The sequence below is a fragment of the Coregonus lavaretus genome, assembly GCF_964263955.1.
Source record: "Coregonus lavaretus genome assembly, chromosome: 32".
NCBI lineage: Eukaryota > Metazoa > Chordata > Actinopteri > Salmoniformes > Salmonidae > Coregonus > Coregonus lavaretus.
Window position 1 is genome coordinate 37,780,986 of NC_140019.1, and position 20,072 is coordinate 37,801,057.

Genomic DNA, 20,072 nt, shown 5'->3' on the forward strand with positions numbered 1-20,072 from the left:
TCCTAAATGAACTGGTAAGCTGTTTGTAGATCTCTGTTTTTGGCTGTGCTGGGGCCTTGTTTGAGCCAAGATTTTTTCCCTCCAACCCCTTCTCTTTTTCTCCCTTATTCTGTCTGCCTTATCAAAGAACAATACGGTCTTTATCGGTTTACCACAGTGGTGGAGGAAAAGTGCTTTTCCAAAGAGGCACAAACGACTCCCCGTGAGCATAAAGGACCATGTGTTAATGATGTTTTTAATTCAGAACTCCCATATTGCTTTAGTCACTCTAGAGATGGAGAAAATGTAGATTATTGTGGTGAGGCTATGATATTGTTTTATGAAACATTTGTTCTAATCAGTCTGAATAATAGGTTGAATACAAACTGAAACACAATAAGAAAACAGAGGGTAATATAATCAAGTTTCAGTATTTTATTTTCCTCATAAGATGCAATTTGAGACTGAGAATCGTGTTATGAAATGAAATCATACTCACAGTAAAATTTCCCTTTTTCTCCAAACTGTCCATCATAACCAAAAAACCTCTTCACCATTTAGAAAATTGCATGTAATAATACTTTAGTCTTTTCACTGTTAATTGTCTTCAATGTTAAAGCATTGGCAAAGAATGACCTGACATCATCTAATTTCAATTCATTCAGTTTTGAAATATGATTATAGTCCAAAACATATAATTGATGTTCACAGATTACTCTTTATTTGTGATTCACAATGTGACTCATCTATGTTCTTTTTTCATGAAGAGCGGCTAGCATTTGTGGCTATTGACCTCCCTATGGAGTGTTTCCCTTTGTAGTGCTACCATCGTGCTCCTGAAAAAGGTCACTACATGAACTTCTGTAACTCACCAGAGAAATCAAAGAGCTACTCCCATTGAGAGGAGAGGAGATCTACAAACTGCTACAATCCTCAGACAGACCTTTCCTAATCAAAGTCACTTCATCCACCCCTGGCTTCCTTTTTATCTAAATTGGACTAGTGGGAAAAGTAGCACACGACGCAGCCTCGTCAAAAGTGTCAATCTATTATAATCATATCATGGGGCAGTAACTGTCAATTAAAACTCTTATACTATAAGTAGTCACCATAGATTTTTGAATAGTATGTCATTAGCCTTGACTGAGATATCTCAGAAGACGGCTGATTTTAGGTTACAAGCCCACTGTATCAATTAGGCTGCCTTGACGTAATACGATATTCCTCAGAGAAGACGTGACAATGATGGGGACTTGTCTTGTTAGACATGCAAGAACAATCCCATAATACGCAACAAATTAGTATGAGATTTCCTCCAAATGCCATCTCCAAGGTGATTGAATTAGCTCTCTCTGCAGCTGAACGCACCAACAACGTCCACCACACAAAAATATATGAAACAACATATTGTTCTGTGGTGTTTTCAGACCCAGCATCATATGACGTTAAATGAACATTGCGTTTCCACGTGTTTCCCTCCAGACCCAGCATTGTGTGATGTTAAAGTATTACAGCTACGTTGTGTTTTGGTGTTGTGTTTTCAGACCCAGCGTCGTGTGACGTTAAATGAACGTTGTGTTTTGGTGTGTTTCCATCAGACCCAGCGTCGTGTGACGTTCCACCTCCCGGACGGTTCTCAGGAGAGCTGTAGCGCCAGCGGCCTAGGGGACCAGGAGCCCAGCAGCACCGGCAGCACCACTCAGCCTCTCCCCCTCGGCTTCCCCCAGGAAGACTACTACCAACAGACCTCGCCCAACAGCCGCACCGAGGGAGACGGCAACTCTGACCCTGAGTCCAGTAAGTGGCGACTGTCCAAGGATTTAATATCTTTCTTTTATTTCTTTTGCCAGGTTGTCCCATTGAGTTCAAAATACCTTTGAAGACCAGGGAAAGTGCTTCTCTCTGTAATAAACTGGCCATGCTGACCTGTTCCTTGGCCAACAGCAGCTTAGTCTGGCCAATGAACTAAACATGCTATTTAATCACGTTTTATCTTCTATAAGGGGTTAACAATAGGAGGAGCACTCTATCGGCATTATATAAGGGGTTAACGATAGGAGGAGCACTCTATCAGCATTATATAAGGGGTTAACGATAGGAGGAGCACTCTATCAGCATTATATAACGGGTTAACAATAGGAGGAGCACTCTATCAGCATTATATAAGGGGTTAACAATAGGAGGAGCACTCTATCAGCATTATATAAGGGGTTAACGATAGGAGGAGCACTATCAGCATTATATAAGGGGTTAACAATAGGATGAGCACTCTATTAGCACTATATAAGGGGTTAACAATAGGAGGAGCACTCAATCAGCATTATATAAGGGGTTAACGATAGGAGGAGCACTCTATCAGCATTATATAACGGGTTAACAATAGGAGGAGCACTCTATCAGCATTATATAAGGGGTTAACGATAGGAGGAGCACTCTATCAGCATTATATAAGGGGTTAACGATAGGAGGAGCACTCTATCAGCATTATATAATGGGTTAACGATAGGAGGAGCACTCTATCAGCATCCCAATTATAATAGTGATTATGATATTCTACTCCAATCTAAATATCTAGTAGTTACTTTCTCTTTGACATTGTGATGAAAAGCCTTAACATGTTTGGATGAATAGAGGAGTCACAAGTTTACGTGAGCTGCCTGAACACACAACGGCAGCTGCCTTGATTCTGAGACAACCTCCACCCTATAATCACAGAGCAATAGGGAGGGGAGTCAGCATATATCTCCCTCCACTGCCTACCTCTCCCTGTGTCTGTGTCCTACACATCAACGTTATAGATGAATTACCATACCATCCACGGCTCCTGTCAGTGGCGACTCAATGCACTTCTTCTTCTTCTTCTTCTTCTTCTTCTTCTTCTTCTTCTTCTTCTTCTACTTCTTCTTCTTCTTCTTCTTCTTCTTCTCCTTCTCCTCCTCCTCCTCCTCCTCCTCCTCCTCCTCCTCCTTCTCCTCCTCCTCCTCCTCCTCCTTCTTCTTCTTCTTCTTCTTCTTCTTCTTCTTCTTCTTCTTCTTCTTCTTCTTCTTCTTCTTCTTCTTCTTCTTCTTCTTCTTCTTGTGTTTTCCAAAGACAGCACATGATGAAAACAGATTTCTTTGCCTGCACCTCAGTGGAGGTCAGTGCCGTTTAAGGGAGGACGATCTTTTTCTCATGAGCATGGCCTTATTTCTATTACAGCATGTTGGATGACTGTCATTCATATTCCATTCACCCACCCAGTTCAATGTAACATCGATAGGTTTAGGCAACTACATGATACTCACATTTTCTCTATACCCATCATGAGGTTGCTACAACCTAGCCTATGAATGAAAGTTTACAACGTAGGTGCGCACAGGTTGAGAGACAAATATGAGGTGACAGACAGTGACACATGGACATACAGTGACATTCAGTACCGCCTTGCCTGCATCTAGCTGATATAGGGTGTAATCATTAGTCCAACAGTTGCAAACAAGAGTTTCTATTGGACAGATTCAGATATGTTTATCCCCATTTTGTTCCATTTGCTTCCGTTTAAGAATGAATACACTCCTGGTCACGCGTAAACACAGTTCACTTTCATAGCAGCCATGTTGTATTCCTTCTCACATCTCTCCTCCTCTCACCTTTTCCCTTCGTTTGTGGACTTCAATGCACAACACATCAGCTGTATGTGACCAGGCGAAAAAACCTTTCCAAGCCAAACCATATCATAATCGCTACAAACAGCCTACATCGTTGTCACCATATTGGCTAAAGTAACGTCATAGTCAACATATAGCTAATAGAGCTAAAGCGTTAGTAAACCCGCTATAATCATGCAGTAACATTACAGTGTGCGGTCAGTAAGCAGTTACACCAGCGAGCCCTGGTGGCAATAAATTAGTAATACCAAAAGCTTACCTTGACTTGGAAGAGTTCCCGTGTTGTGTTGGAAAGTCATAGCCAGCTAGCTAACATAGCATCCCTCTGTTTGCCCAGGGTGTTTCAGTAGGCTAAACTAGCTAGCTGCATTTGCTAGCTAAGTAAGTGAAACTGAAAGTGGAAAAAAATGACGAAATCTCTCTCTCTCTCTCTATTTCTCTCTTGCTTTTCCTTCATTTTGGAAGAAATTAATTATTGTCTTTCTTTCTCTTTGATTCAACTAAAAATTGTGTGTTTTTACTCAATTATTTGGTGACGGGATTATATTTAGTATAGTCTTATCTAAAAATGATAATTTTTTAAATGTTTTACAATTTAAATTTGTATGAAATTCACTGAGGAGGATGGTCCTCCCATTCCTCCTCTGAGGAGCGTCCACTGCTGCACCTACATACAGTATATTATTTGTGGCTTGGCTATATGTGAGACAACACCCGCTCCTCCTGCACCTGTCCTCTCTGGTGCTGCTCTGACAGAACCATTGGGTGTCAGGACTCTGTCCTCTCTGGTGCTGCTCTGACAGAACCATTGGGTGTCAGGACTAGTGTGAATGTGAATGCATTTGTTAAACATTAGAAAAGATGGGTGGCATCTGACAATGAACTGGAATTTACATACATACATACATAATATTTGGGTTCTTTGTATTTTGTGATGAGCTTTCTGTTGGTGAGACCAAGCAGACAGAATAGAGAAGTCTCTCATGATAATAACCAGTTAGATAGATGATATTAGACCAAGCAGACAGAATAGAGAAGTCTCTCATGATAATAACCAGTTAGATAGATGATATTAGACCAAGCAGACAGACTAGAGAAGTCTCTCGTGATAATAACCAGTTAGATAGATGATATTAGACCAAGCAGACAGACTAGAGAAGTCTCTCATGATAATAACCAGTTAGATAGATGATATTAGACCAAGCAGACAGAATAGAGAAGTCTCTCATGATAATAACCAGTTAGATAGATGATATTAGACCAAGCAGACAGACTAGAGAAGTCTCTCATGATAATAACCAGTTAGATAGATGATATTAGACCAAGCAGACAGAATAGAGAAGTCTCTCATGATAATAACCAGTTGATCCTGCTCCTACTCAGCTGCTCTCTATAAAATCATACCCATGACGATAACGGTGATTCATAGTGATGATGATTTATATTTGGATGTAATGTAATTGCTGCTCACCTTCTGATTAATATTCAATGATGTAAACATTGTGTGGTTCATAAAACTGCCTTCTCAAACAATGAAATACTGTCTCTATTACATGATAGATTCCCATAGAAGAAAATGTGTTGCACATTAGTTGGAGATTGGAGAATGTAATGCTAATTTGAACATGTATATTTAAGCAATAAGGCCTGAGGGGATGTGGTATATGGCCGATATACCACGGCTAAGGGCTGTTTTTACGCACGACGCAACGCGGAGTGGCTGGACACAGCCCTTAGACGTGGTACATTGGCAATATACCACAAACACCCAAGGTGCCTCATTGCTATTATAAACTGGTTACCAACGTAATTAGAGCAATACAAATTAATGTTTTGTCATACCCGTTGTATACGGTCTGATATACCACGGCTTTCAGCCAATCAGCATTCAGGCCTCAAACTACCCAGGTTAAAATGATATATAATCCCTGCATTGATGTCGCATGGTGGTGGAGACCAAGTGCTGGAATGAATGCAACATTAAAAGAGGACTATGTGACCAGTCATTTTACCAGAATGTCCTCCATAACACTGTGTAGCTAAATATTCCCTGTTCATGGTATTTTTTATTACACTAAGTGTAATTCATGTCAATGTAATAGTAACAGTTGAATAGCAGAGTAGGACTTGTTCATGATATAGAAAAGTAACCTTGGTTTTATGGTTTAACAGAACAGTTAAGTGCTGTAGATGTGTTTTTACGTAGCAAAATGCAGGTTTGAACCATCAGACACATCTCGACCACACAAATCAAGAAGACCTGGAGACTGGTTGACGTGAACTGTATGTTTTGCCAAGAACATGGAAAGCCAATCTCCTCCCCAAAATGTCCACAGATAAAACGTGACACTTTAGTTCTTGGTTCTAAAGGAGAGAATGAAGAGACAGATTCTCTCTCTGTTGACAGACTCAGAGATGAGCGCATTAGGGGCCCCTAGATGGATTAGATATGGTTTTATCAATGGGCAGCAGGCTGCCGTGGCAGGGGAAATCTCTTATCCAGTCGTCTCAATTTGTAAAGAACAAGAACAAAGGAATGAGGAAAAGGGAGAAGAGATGGAGAAAAGAGAAAAGAGAGGTGTAGGGATTGGAGTAAACAGGCAGAAAATGAATAGAGAAAGAGAGGGGTGGAGAACCAAAACCCAACTTCTAAGCCTTTGTATTCTGAAAGGTGTTTGGTGTGAGCAAGGTCTTGAATGTCAACGTTGGGCTGAGTAACTATCTGGGAACAGGCTGGGGATGTGGCCTTCTTATGACAATGAATTTCTCAACTCCTCTTTAAAACTGCATCTTTATTAGACCACCTGCTCTTGAAATAAAGTTCATATGACATTTATGTTTCTGTTATTTATGAGCTAGGAGGCTATTCATTTTATGGCCTCTTTTGCTTTCCTTCCCCAGGCTTACTTTATCAGACTGTCAGCACTCTTATGTTGTCGTCTCCGCCACACAACGCTCTGAGTGTTTTATATTTCTTCCTCCTCCTCCTCCTCCTCCTCCTCCTCCTCCTCCTCCCATCTTGACAAACAGGTTTTAGGCACAAATGAATGTCATTAGCATATCTGTTATTAGCTCCGCCCTCCAAGCCACCCAACAGCTGGCATTTACAAAAGTACACATCCAAAACAATTAACACAACGTTAAATCTTACCTGTCCCTTTTGGTTATATCGCTTTGTACTTAACTTCTAATACAGACGGACGTGCATAATTATGTGGATTGGATCTATCAACATGGGAAATGGACAAGGTAACCATTGGTTTGTGTGTTTCTCCTAGCTGTGAAGTTGGTGGGTTACCATTGCCAAGGTGGTTCATAGTGTGCCGATTATCAATCACGAAAGTAATGCCTGCCAAAAAGGCTTTTGGAAAGGAAAATGGCTACCTAGTTATCTACAGTCGTGGTCAAAAGTTTTGAGAATTGTATTGGTCTTCACAGTATTGGTCTTCACAAAGTTTGCTGCATCAGTGTTTTTAGATATTTTTGTCAGATGTTACTATGGTATACTGATGTATAATTACAAGCATTCCATAAGTGTCAAAGGCTTTTATTGACAATTACATTCAGTTTACGCAAAGAGTCAATATTTGCAGTGTTGACCCTTCTTTTTCAAGACCTCTGCAATCCGCCCTGGCATGCTGTCAATTAACTTCTGGGCCACATCCTGACTGATGGCAGCCCATTCTTGCATAATCAATGCTTGGAGTTTGTCAGAATTTGTGGGTTTTTGTTTGTCCACCCACCTCTTGAGGATTTACCACAAGTTCTCAATGGGATTAAGGTCTGGGGAGTTTCCTAGCCATGGACCCAACATTTCGATGTTTTTTCCCGAGCCACTTAGATATCACTTTTGCCTTATGGCAAGGTGCTCCATCATGCTGGAAAAGGCATTGTTCGTCACCAAACTGTTCTTGGATGGTTGGGAGAAGTTGCTCTCGAGGATGTGTTGGTACCATTCTTTATTCATGACTGTGTTCTTAGGCAAAATTGTGAGTGAGCCCACTCCCTTGGCTGAGAAGCAACCCCACACATGAATGGTCTCAGGATGCTTTACTGTTGGCATGACACAGGACTGATGGTAGCGCTCACCTTGTCTTCTCCGGACAAGCATTTTTCCGGACACCCCAAACAATTGGAAAGGGGATTCATCAGAGAAAATGACTTTACCCCAGTCTTCAGCAGTCCAATCCCTGTACCTTTTGCAGAATATCAGTCTGTCCCTGATGTTTTTCCTGGAGAGAAGTGGCTTCCTCGCTGCCCTTCTTGACACCAGGCCATCCTCTAAAAGTCTTCGCCTCACTGTGCATGCAGATGCACTCACACCTGCCTGCTGCCATTCCTGAGCAAGCTCTGCACTGGTGGTGCCCCGATCCCGCAGCTGAATCCTCTTTAGGAGACGGTCCTGGCGCTTGCTGGCCTTTCTTGGGCGCCCTAAAGCCTTCTTCACAACAATTGAACCTCTCTCCTTGAAGTTCTTGATGATCCAATAAATGGTTGATTTAGGTGCAATCTTACTAGCAGCAATATCATGCCTGTGAAGCCCTTTTTGTGCACGTGTTTCCTTGCAGGTAACCATGGTTAACAGAGGAAGAACAATGATTTCAAGCACCACCCTCCTTTTAAAGCTTCCAGTCTGTTATTCTAACTCAATCAGCATGACAGAGTGATCTCCAGCATTGTCCTCGTCAACACTCTCACCTGTGTTAACGAGAGAATCACTGACATGATGTCAGCTGGTCCTTTTGTGGCATGGCTGAAATGCAGTGGAAATGTTTTTGGCGGATTAAGTTCATTTTCATGGCAAAGAGGGACTTTGCAATTAATTGATCACTCTTCATAACATTCTGGAGTATATGCAAATTGCTATCATAAAAACTGAAAGCAGTTTGTGTCATTCTCAAAACTTTTGACCACGGCTGTATATGTCAATCCCTTTCTGTTCTGATTCTATAATACTCTACAGCATCTGAACAGGCAGACTGTAGACTTATTCTGTTCTACTCTCCACTAACTGAACAGGCATACTGTAGACTGATTATATTATACCCTCCACTAACTGAAATGGCAGACTGTAGACTGCAACACTCATTTGTGCTGAAAGATGGTCTTCATCATCATATGACTCAGTTTGTTGTTTTTCTCCAAATAAGATACAATAATTAGATTTTGAAAAAGTGTAGATCAATAAAACAGAGTTTGTTCATTTGTTTGCCGTCACGTTTAACGGTCGTTCCAGACTTCCTGTATTTGATGTGGGTAATAATGATCAGTGAGATGGCCCACTTTCGAGTTTGCATCAAAATCACCAAAAACATAAACATAAAATATTGTGTGTGTTGTTTTAGGGATAGTTATTATGTTATTATGTGGATTCCTCTCTAATAACATACTAAAAGGCTTTTTGGGAATGACGGTTTTCATGTCGTGACGTGGCTGTAGGCTCTCAGACAAAGTTAAGTGCTGAAAAGTCTGCCTTGTCGATAATTCTCTCAAACCAAATCCTTCAGTAATTTTCAAACAATACACAGTTTGTACTCTAGACAATTTGTAATGTCCTCATTCTAGGACTATATTATTGCGAATCAGAGGATTTAGGAGCACCAGCTTTCATACCAGCTAAAAGCATTCGTAGACGTGTATTAGTCAACGAGAGATAGATCAAATACAATACAAAAAAAAAGATATAGCTTAATCTGTGGCATATGGCTTTCAAATGACCAGCTTATGCCTCGTCTTTCCAAGATCTAAAGCCGCTATTAAAATAAGCCAATCCTTTTTATAAACTGTAAGTATAATAAGATTACAGATCTGAACATACGTAGACCTTCAGTTGCAGTCATACAGCAAGAGTTTTTGATGTACACTTTCCCCCTAAGTGCTTTCTGGGTAATTATGAGCACGATTATTATTTTTTGGGGTTATTATTTATTCCAGACTTGGATAAAAATTTGGTGACCTTTCCTGTCTTCATTGTAATGTAAAAAAAACAAAAAACAGACGGACAACCTGCATTCTGTCTTCCGGAGTGCTTTAATCTGATTAAAGGCTTTCAGAGTTCAGTACGCTGACACAAAGCCTCACACGGTGAACGTTTTACCATACTGAATTTGATGAGTACAATAATTTGATAAAAGCATACTTATAATACTGTTTCAACTATTTCAACAGGTTCCTGTTGAATTTTCATTGTCCCCCCCCCCCCCTCTATGTGTGGTTGCTCTCTGTCTGGTTTAGCGCAGATAACTGCCGTCTGTCGGTAGTTGGGATAGATTCAGACAACGTTTTTAGGAAACGTTGCAGTCAGTCATATCTCAGGGGAAGAGGATGCTGCTCTACTGTACACTAAAATGTTTAATATAATATGAATTCAATCTGGGTTTCAGTTTCAGAGAACTCATTATGTTACGCAATTAGAAGTAATGAATGTGGTTGTTAATTACATTCATTTATGCAAATCTCCATTCCCAGTTGAATTTTTCTACGGAAACATTGTGACACTGACCAATGACTTATCATTTGCAATGTGATCGCATCCATTCAGCCCACTGGAATTATGCATAATTAGTGGTACAATGTCATTAGCAACCAGAGGAACCCTGAACAGACACACTGTAGTTCAGATGTTTTATCCAGCCTAATATTCTGATCCATTATGCAGTTAGCTAGCCACAGTTTAATAATGATATGTATCTATTTAGTATATCTCAGTTAGCTAGCCACATCTTAGTAATGATATGTATCTATTTAGTATATCTCAGTTAGCTAGCCACAGTTTAATAATGATATGTATCTATTTAGTATATCTCAGTTAGCTAGCCACAGTTTAATAATGATATGTATCTATTTAGTATATCTCAGTTAGCTAGCCACATCTTAGTAATGATATGTATCTATTTAGTATATCTCAGTTAGCTAGCCACAGTTTAATAATGATATGTATCTATTTAGTATATCTCAGTTAGCTAGCCACATCTTAGTAATGATATGTATCTATTTAGTATATCTCAGTTAGCTAGCCACATCTTAGTAATGATATGTATCTATTTAGTATATCTCAGTTAGCTAGCCACATCTTAGTAATGATATGTATCTATTTAGTATATCTCAGTTAGCTAGCCACATCTTAGTAATGATATGTATCTATTTAGTATATCTCTGTTAGCTAGCCACATCTTAGTAATGATATGTCTCTATATAGTATATCTCAGTTAGCTAGCCACATCTTAGTAATGATATGTCTCTATATAGTATATCTCAGTTAGCTAGCCACATCTTAGTAATGATATGTATCTATTTAGTATATTTCTACGTTGGTTTTTGTACTTTATTGTAGATTGTGGGGCTACAGATTTGCCGTTCTCAGAAACAACACAACTTTAAAAAGTTGTATACTGTATGTGGCACTCTATCTAGCTTCCTCATATTCATTACCTGTGTTATCCATCTTCCATTGATCTAGCTACCTCATATTCATTACCTGTGTTATCCATCTTTCATTGATCTAGCTTCCTCATATTCATTACCTGTGTTATCCATCTTTCATTGATCTAGCTACCTCATCATTATTACCTGTGTTATCCATCTTTCATTGATCTAGCTACCTCATCATTATTACCTGTGTTATCCACCTTTCATTGATCTAGCTACCTCATATTCATTACCTGTGTTATCCACCTTTCATTGATCTAGCTACCTCATCATTATTACCTGTGTTATCCATCTTCCATTGATCTAGCTTCCTCATATTCATTACCTGTGTTATCCACCTTTCATTGATCTAGCTACCTCATCATTATTACCTGTGTTATCCACCTTTCATTGATCTAGCTACCTCATATTCATTACCTGTGTTATCCACCTTTCATTGATCTAGCTACCTCATCATTATTACCTGTGTTATCCATCTAGCTTCCTCATTACTTTTTGATTAGCGTCTGTATTTCATCATTTTTAAGGTGCTTCTAAACTGCTCTGTTAGATTGTTTACACCAGATTGTTTCTGCTATTTTCTGATAGTTGATAAATAAATAACATAATATAAAAACCCTCAGTGCCACAGGCTTCCAGAACCTTCTACAGCATCTGCCCCAGTGGGGCAGCAACAGAGCTAAATGAAGCAACAGTCAGTATTAACCTACATACATTACGGCGATCCTTATTAGATGATATCAGATGGTTTTGTTCTCTTTTTTCTGACCGGTTAAGGTCTCAGCATGAGTCTGGGGGGGATTTAAATGGACTCATCTATATCCAACCTAGCCAGTGGGATTTCACGGAAGTGTCTGAGTCTCTCAGAGGTGATGTGGAGGGGAATCCTTGTTTCATCTGGTTCAAATACCACAAGAGTGGTTTGGACCAAGAGACAAGCTATTGATCTGGTGGAGTCAACTCAAATCACTGGAATGTCCTTCCCTAGAAGAGCCTAAGTGTCATGTTAGAAACCTATTTTTGAGAGCATTAGGAGTTACTTTGTTGTGCTGCCAAGCACTGACTGAAGTTGATACTGTCCATATGTAGCCCATGATGCCAACATGCTAGGGCCTAAAGGCAACAGAGCACTGTAGTGCACAGTAAATGATAGGCCTACATCTTTACATGAAAATGTAATCTACATCTTCAAATCCAACGTGCTAGTTTGGGCTCACTAAGAGCATTTATATGAGTGTCTTTTTTTGATTAACTCTGCCCCCCCCCCCAAAAAAAATCTCAGATTAGCTTTTTAAATTAACTTTTAAAAGAGGGTATTAAACAACTTTTTTTAATGAGAAACTGATACCTTTCAGTGATAACAACGTATTTATCACTGCCTTTAAAATCCACCATTTGTTGATAGTGTGTCCTACAGGATGTTATGATTTAAAACTCAGATAGTTAAAGTTCTCTCCCTCCTAGGACAGGACATCAAAGTTCAGGGAGAGAGGAAAAAAGGAGGTTAGCTACTTGACAGGATATACTCTCTGTTCTCTATGTAGAGCTGCTAGTTAAACCGTAATGACTTTGAGTGGACTTTCAAAAGACCTGTTCAATTAAAATACCCCATTCTCAATGTGTTAACATGTTCGGTAAGTCTCATGTCATGGTTTGGAAGTGGATCAATAGCCGCCCAAGTTTGATTGTGTCTCTGGACAATGTATTCTGAACTCTGCAGGGATACACTTCAAACAGCCCAGCACAATAGCCCAACATTACACTGTGTTACACTCCACTGTGTTACATTCCACTGCGTTACATTCCACTGTGTTACATTCCACTGACGCTGTGATTCCTGAAATGGAATCTACATTGCTCTTCATAAACCGACTAGGATATTTGAAGGTGCAGGAGAGGGAAAACATTCTTAAAGTCTTAGATACAACCTAGTTGACTATGATCTCGTTAACACCTTCAGTCCAAGCTTCATTATCAGTTAAGGTACAGTTTACTTTCATCACAAAAACTTTTATGTGGTGCTGAATGATGTCTTAGACTGGACATATTGGACATACAGTGGGGAGAACAAGTATTTGATACACTGCTGATTTTGCAGGTTATCCTACTTACAATGCATGTAGAGGTCTGTAATTTTTATCAGATGTACACTTCAACTGTGAGAGACGGAATCTAAAACAAAAATCCAGAAAATCACATTGTATGATTTTTATGTAATTCATTTGCATTTTATTGCATGACATAAGTATTTGATCACCTACCAACCAGTAAGAATTCCGGCTCTCACAGACCTGTTAGTTTTTCTTTAAGAAGCCCTCCTGTTCTCCACTCATTACCTGTATTAACTGCACCTGTTTGAACTCGTTACCTGTATAAAAGACACATGTCCACACACTCAATCAAACAGACTCCAACATCTCCACAATGGCCAAGACCAGAGAGATGTGTAAGGACATCAGGGATAAAATTGTAGACCTGCACAAGGCTGCGATGGGCTACAGGACAATAGTCAAGCAGCTTGGTGAGAAGGCAACAACTGTTGGCGCAATTATTAGAAAATGGAAGAAGTTCAAGATGACGGTCAATCACCCTCGGTCTGGGGCTCCATGCAAGATCATGAGGAAGGTGAGGGATCAGCCCAGAACTACACAGCAGGACCTGGTCAATTACCTGAAGAGAGCTGGGACCACAGTCTCAAAGAAAACCATTAGTAACACACTACGCCGTCATGGATTAAAGTCCTGCAGCGCACGCAAGGTCCCCCTGCTCAAGCCAGCGCATGTCCAGGCCCGTCTGAAGTTTGCCAATGACCATCTGGATGATCCAGAGGAGGAATGGGAGAAGGTCATGTGGTCTGATGAGACAAAAATATAGCTTTTTGGTCTAAACTCCACTCGCCGTGTTTGGAGGAAGAAGAAGGATGAATACAACCCCAAGAACACCATCCCAACCATGAAGCATGGAGGTGGAAACATAATTCTTTGGGGATGCTTTTCTGCAAAGGGGACAGGACGACTGCACCGTATTGAGGGGAGGATGGATGGGGCCATGTATCACGAGATCTTGGCCAACAACCTCCTTCCCTCAGTAAGAGCATTGAAGATGGGTCGTGGCTGGGTCTTCCACCATGACAACGACCCGAAACACACAGCCAGGGCAACTAAGGAGTGGCTCCGTAAGAAGCATCTCAAGGTCCTGGAGTGGCCTAGCCAGTATCCAGACCTGAACCCAATAGAAAATCTTTGGAGGGAGCTGAAAGTCCGTATTGCCCAGCGACAGCCCCGAAACCTGAAGGATCTGGAGAAGGTCTGTATGGAGGAGTGGGCCAAAATCCCTGCTGCAGTGTGTGCAAACCTGGTTAAGACCTAAAGGAAACATTCGATCTCTGTAATTGCAAACAAAGGTTTCTGTACCAAATATTAAGTTCTGCTTTTCTGATGTATCAAATACTTATGTCATGCAATAAAATGCAAATGAATTACTTAAAAAATCATACAATGTGATTTTCTGGATTTTTGTTTTAGATTACGTCTCTCACAGTTGAAGTGTACCTATGATAAAAAATTACAGACCTCTACATGCATTGTAAGTAGGAAAACCTGCAAAATCGGCAGTGTATCAAATACTTGTTCTCCCCACTGTATCTAATTATGTCTTAGACTGGATATATCTAATGATGTCTTAGACTGGACATATCTAATGATGTCTTAGACTGGACATATCTAATGATGTCTTAGACTGGACATATTGGATATATCTAATGATGTCTTAGACTGGACATATTGGACATATCTAATGATGTCTTAGACTGGATATATCTAACAGTCAGGGTGTGACAGTACCCCTCCCCAAAGGTGCGGACTCCGACCGCACAACATAAACATAACAGGGTAGGGGCCGGGTGGATAATCCGCCTCGGAGGCGGATCCGGCTCAGGGTGTGACGACCTCTCACTCTCCGCCTCCCTGTTGCACCCCTGGTCTGGTCTGGACCTCGGCGCGCTACTTCCCCTCTCCTTCCTCCCACGATACGCCAGGCCCTGTCTGGACCCTGGTGTGGGAGACCCCGAACCTGGAGAGGGGCTGACGTCATGGTCTGGACTGGAGCCGTTGACCGGAGCTGGACTGGGCACCGGTGGAGCGGACTGCTCTGGCTCCGGAGTGGAGCCGCTGACCGTAGCTGGACTGGACCCCGGTGGAGCGGACTGCTCTGGCTCCGTAGTGGAACAGCTGACCGGCACTGGATCAGGCACCGGTGGAGCGGACTGCTCTGACTCCGGAGTGGAGCAGCTGACCGTAGCTGGATTTGACCCCGGTGGAGCGGACTGCTCTGGCTCCGGAGTGACGCAGCTGACCGGAGCTGGATCAGGCACCGGTGGAGCGGACTGCTCTGGCTCCGGAGTGGAGCAGCTGACCGGAGCTGGATCAGGCACCGGTGGAGCGGACTGCTCTGGCTCCGTAGTGGAACAGCTGACCGGTGCCAGACCAGGCACCGGTGGAACGGGTACGGGCCGTGCTGGACTGGACATACGCACCACTGGTCTGGTGCGAGGAGCAGGCACGGGCCGAACCGGACTAGGAACACGCACCACTGGCTTGGTGCGAGGAGCAGGAACAGGCCGGGCCGGACTGGCGACGCGCACCACTGGCTTGGTGCGAGGAGCAGGAACAGGCCGGGCCGGGCTGGAGACGCGCACCACTGGCTTGGTGCGAGGAGCAGGAACAGGCCGGGCCGGGCTGGCGACGCGCACCACTGGCTTGCTGCGAGGAGCAGGAACAGGCCGGGCCGGGCTGGCGACGCGCACCACTGGCTTGGTGCGAGGAGCAGGAGCAGGCCGGGCCGGGCTGGCGATGCGCACCACTGGCTTGGTGCGAGGAGCAGGAACAGGCCGGGCCGGGCTGGCGACGCGCACCACTGGCTTGGTGCGAGGAGCAGGAACGGGCCGGGCTGGCGACGCGCACCACTGCCTTGGTGCGAGGAATAGGAACAGGCCGGGCCGGGCTGGCGACGCGCACTACTGTCTTGGTGCGAGGAGCAGGAACAGGGACGGGCCTGGCGGGTGACGCGCACCACTGGCTTGGTGCGAGGAGCAGGAACAGGCCGGGCCGGACTGGCGACGCGCACCACTGGCTTGGTGTGAGGGGCAGGAACAGGCCGGTCCGGGCTGGCGACGCGCACCACTAGTTTGGTGCGAGGGGCAGGAACAGGCCGGGCCGGGCTGCGAAGGCAGACTGGAGGTCTGGAACGGAGAGCTGGCACAACCCGTCCTGGCTGGCTGCCCACTTTTGCACTACACGTGCGGGGCGCTGGCACAGGACGCACTGGGCTGTGCACGCGCACTGGCGATACAGTTCATGGAACTGGCGCAGGATATGCGGGACCGAGGAGGCATACTGGAGACCAGGAGCGTTGAGCCGGCACACCCCGTCCTGGCTGGATGCCCATCTTCGCACGGCACGTGCGTGGTGCAAGCACAGGACGTACAGGACTGTGCCGGCGCACTGGCGACACAGTACGTAGCTCCGCAAAACACGGAGCTTGCCCAGTGATACGCCTCTTCGCGTGAGTACGGGGAGTTGACTCTGCTCTAACCCTAGGCTCCACCAACCACCCCGTGTGCCCCCCCCAAACATTTTCTTGGGGCTGCTTCTCGGGCTTCCTCCTCGACCGGCCTCCTCCGTGTTGCCATTGCTCCTCTCCTGCCTGGGCATCTACCTTAGCCCATGGTCCTTTCCCCGCGAATATCTCCTCCCATGACCACAAATCGGCCACCTGTGACATGGCCATCCTCTCCGCCTGGGCACGCTGCTTGGTCCTCGTTTGGTGGGATCTTCTGTCACGTTTCGTTTAATGACGGGACGGACCAAGGCGCAGCGTGACATACGTACATGGTAGAACACACAACATACCTTACACGGAACAAGATCCCACAACCCACTAGTGCCAATAGGCTGCCTAAGTATGGTCCCCAATCAGAGACAACGAGCGACAGCTGCCTCTGATTGGGAACCACCCCGGCCAACATAGATCTACACATAATAGATCAAAACATAGAAAACCCACAACAAAGAATATACACACCCTGACTCAACATATAAGCGTCCCCTGAGTCAGGGCGTGACATGATGTCTTAGACTGGACATATCTAATGATGTCTTAGACTGGATATACTGTACTGCACAGTAGGCTGTATACCTTGCCTGTATCCCAAATTACACCCTATTACCCATTAAGTGCACTACTATTGACCAGAACCCCACAGGGGCCCTCTACAGAAACATACACCTGTTTCTCTTTGCTGACAGCTTTCCAGGGTTGTGTATTGGGTGTGGGGGCTAGCCAGTCTATACAGTGTATTGGGTGTGGGGGCTAGCCAGTCTATACAGTGTATTGGGTGTGGGGGCTAGCCAGTCTATACAGTGTATTGGGTGTGGGGGCTAGCCAGTCTATACAGTGTATTGGGTGTGGGGGCTAGCCAGTCTAAAAACGCCATGCTCTACCAACTGAGCTACAGGGTTCCTCCTGCATCTGAAGGAGTAACATTCAGGTTGCATTCTGGATAAGAGCGTCTGCTAAATGACTAAAATGTCAAATGAACCATGGGAGACCATAACAGATAGATAGATGCTGATTATTTATTTAAAGCCATTTGTTATAGATAGACGTTACAATATTTAAAGCCTTTTGTTATAGATAGATTATTACATTGCCTCTATTTCTAACGCATTTCTTCACTGTTATGACATCATCCAATGCCAATCTAAGCGAATCTTGGAAATATTTTACTGCAAACAGCAGTTGTGTCAAGTTGGCTGGACCTTATATCTAACATGGCATTATTAGTCTACCAATTTTGAAATATAAGTAGCTATTTGTATGAAATTGTCAATGCAATAGAGGTTGATACAGAACAGCCTCAATTCGTTGGGGCATGGACTCTACAAGGTGTCGAAAGCGTTCCACGGGGATGCTGGCCCATGTTGACTTCAATGCTTCCCACAGTTGTGTGAAGTTGGCTGGATGTCCTTTGGGTGGTGGACCATTCTTGATACACACAGGAAACTGTTGAGCGTGAAAAACCCAACGGCGTGGCAGTTCTTGACGCACACAAGAACTCAAATATTTTGTCTGGCTCATTCACCCTCTGAATGTCACATATAAGCAATCCATGTCTCAAGGCTTAAACATCCTTTAACCTGTCTCCTCCCCTTCATCTACACTGATTGAAGAGGTTTTAACAGGTGACATCATTAAGGGATCATTGCTCTCACCTGGATTCACCTGGTCAGTCTATGTCATGGAAAGAGCAGGTGTTCCTAATGTTTTGTGCACTCATTTTTACATTTTTAGTCATTTAGCAGACGCTCTTATCCAGAGCGACTTACAGTTAGTGAGTGCATACATTATTATTTTTTATTTTTTCATACTGGCCCCCCGTGGGAATCGAACCCACAACCCTGGCGTTGCAAACACCATGCTCTACCAACTGAGCTACATCCCTGCCGGCCATTCCCTCCCCTACCCTGGACGACGCTGGGCCAATTGTGCGCCACCCCATGGGTCTCCCGGTCGTGGCCGGCTATGACAGAGCCTGGATTCGAACCAGGATCTCTAGTGGCACAGTGTATGCCACGCTGTTGACATCTGCATTTAAGAAGGCCTGAGGTCAGGGTTGGTTTGACTCTCCTTTACCTTTAAGAGATAACACTATGAATAGATTAATATGCTCAGTCTCATCCCTTCCTTCCTCATCTTTCACATTCAGACTGTCTCACGGATGAGGACGGGTTTTGCTCAGCTTTAGAAGGACTTATTGACCAAAATAACTGTGCATCAATATGTCCCCCGATGGCTGAACAGGCTCCACATCAGAGGGGTTGTATTTCCAGGTGACTCGTCCCCAATTGCACCTTATTCCCTACATATAGGGTCTCTGGTCAAAAGTAGTGCACTACACACAGTAGGGAATAGAGTTCCATTTGAGACACTGCCTCAGTCGTAACGTCTACTGACATGTACTGTCCTTATATCCAGGGAACAGCACGTTGTTCCAATCTAGAACATATGGTGAGGCTATTCTAAAACCTTCACTATTGTCACTGTGAAGCACGGATATCATGTTGTATGAACATAACAAGATAAATTGGATGGCTGATTAAGTGTATAATGCATGCTGTAATGGGTAACACGGTGTGTTTAGGGAAATTAGTCTGTGCGTGACCTTTGTAGAATGAATCCTGACAGTCACGATCCTCATTTTTCAATTTTATTAGAAAACACGACAGGAATAATAGCAACTAATGCATTCTAAATCTAGAGTTATTCTGGACTGACTAATCACTATAAGTTATGTTCATTTTTTAGAATTGAGTTTTGACATATTACATTTTTTATTTGTCAAGCAACTATTTTAAGTACTGTGCAAAAATCATCAAGAACATTATCCATTTCATATTTCTAGGTCCAATCCTGATCAGAATACTAAATGCCACATTGTCACATTATGCAATGAAACTTCATCAAATAGTAGTAGCACTCCCGCCGTGTTGAAACCGAGAGCACTCTACGGCGTCTCCATGCACGATAATTTAATCCAGGTGTTCCCGTGATTACTCCACTCACCCAAACCCCTCTATCTCATCTCCTCTGTGATAGATGTATACACAGACTCTCTGATAAATTGGTGTCCTCAGACGAATAGATCACTTCAGAGGACCACTCACAGGCCAGTAACACAGACAAATAGATCACTTCAGAGGACCACTCATAAGGCCAGTAACACAGACAAATAGATCACTTCAGAGGACCACTCACAGGCCAGTAACACAGACAAATAGATCACTTCAGAGGACCACTCATAAGGCCAGTAACACAGACAAATAGATCACTTCAGAGGACCACTCATAAGGCCAGTAACACAGACAAATAGATCACTTCAGAGGACCACTCATACGGCCAGTAACACAGACAAACAGATCACTTCAGAGGACCACTCACAGGCCAGTAACACAGACAAAT

The 20,072-nt window shown here is 43.3% G+C and overlaps 1 protein-coding gene across 3 annotated transcripts in view; it reads left to right on the forward strand.

The window, feature by feature from the left end:
• Positions 1–20,072, forward strand: part of LOC311107441 (protocadherin-11 X-linked-like) — a gene marked incomplete at both ends in the record, with an annotated part of 246,941 nt that overhangs the window by 142,471 nt on the left and 84,398 nt on the right. For all 3 annotated transcript variants that reach the window (XM_084149932.1, XM_084149933.1, XM_084149934.1), the window contains one exon: positions 1,578–1,776. In XM_084149932.1, the coding sequence (XP_084006058.1) occupies positions 1,578–1,776 (199 nt within the window). The remainder of the gene's footprint in view (positions 1–1,577; positions 1,777–20,072) is intronic.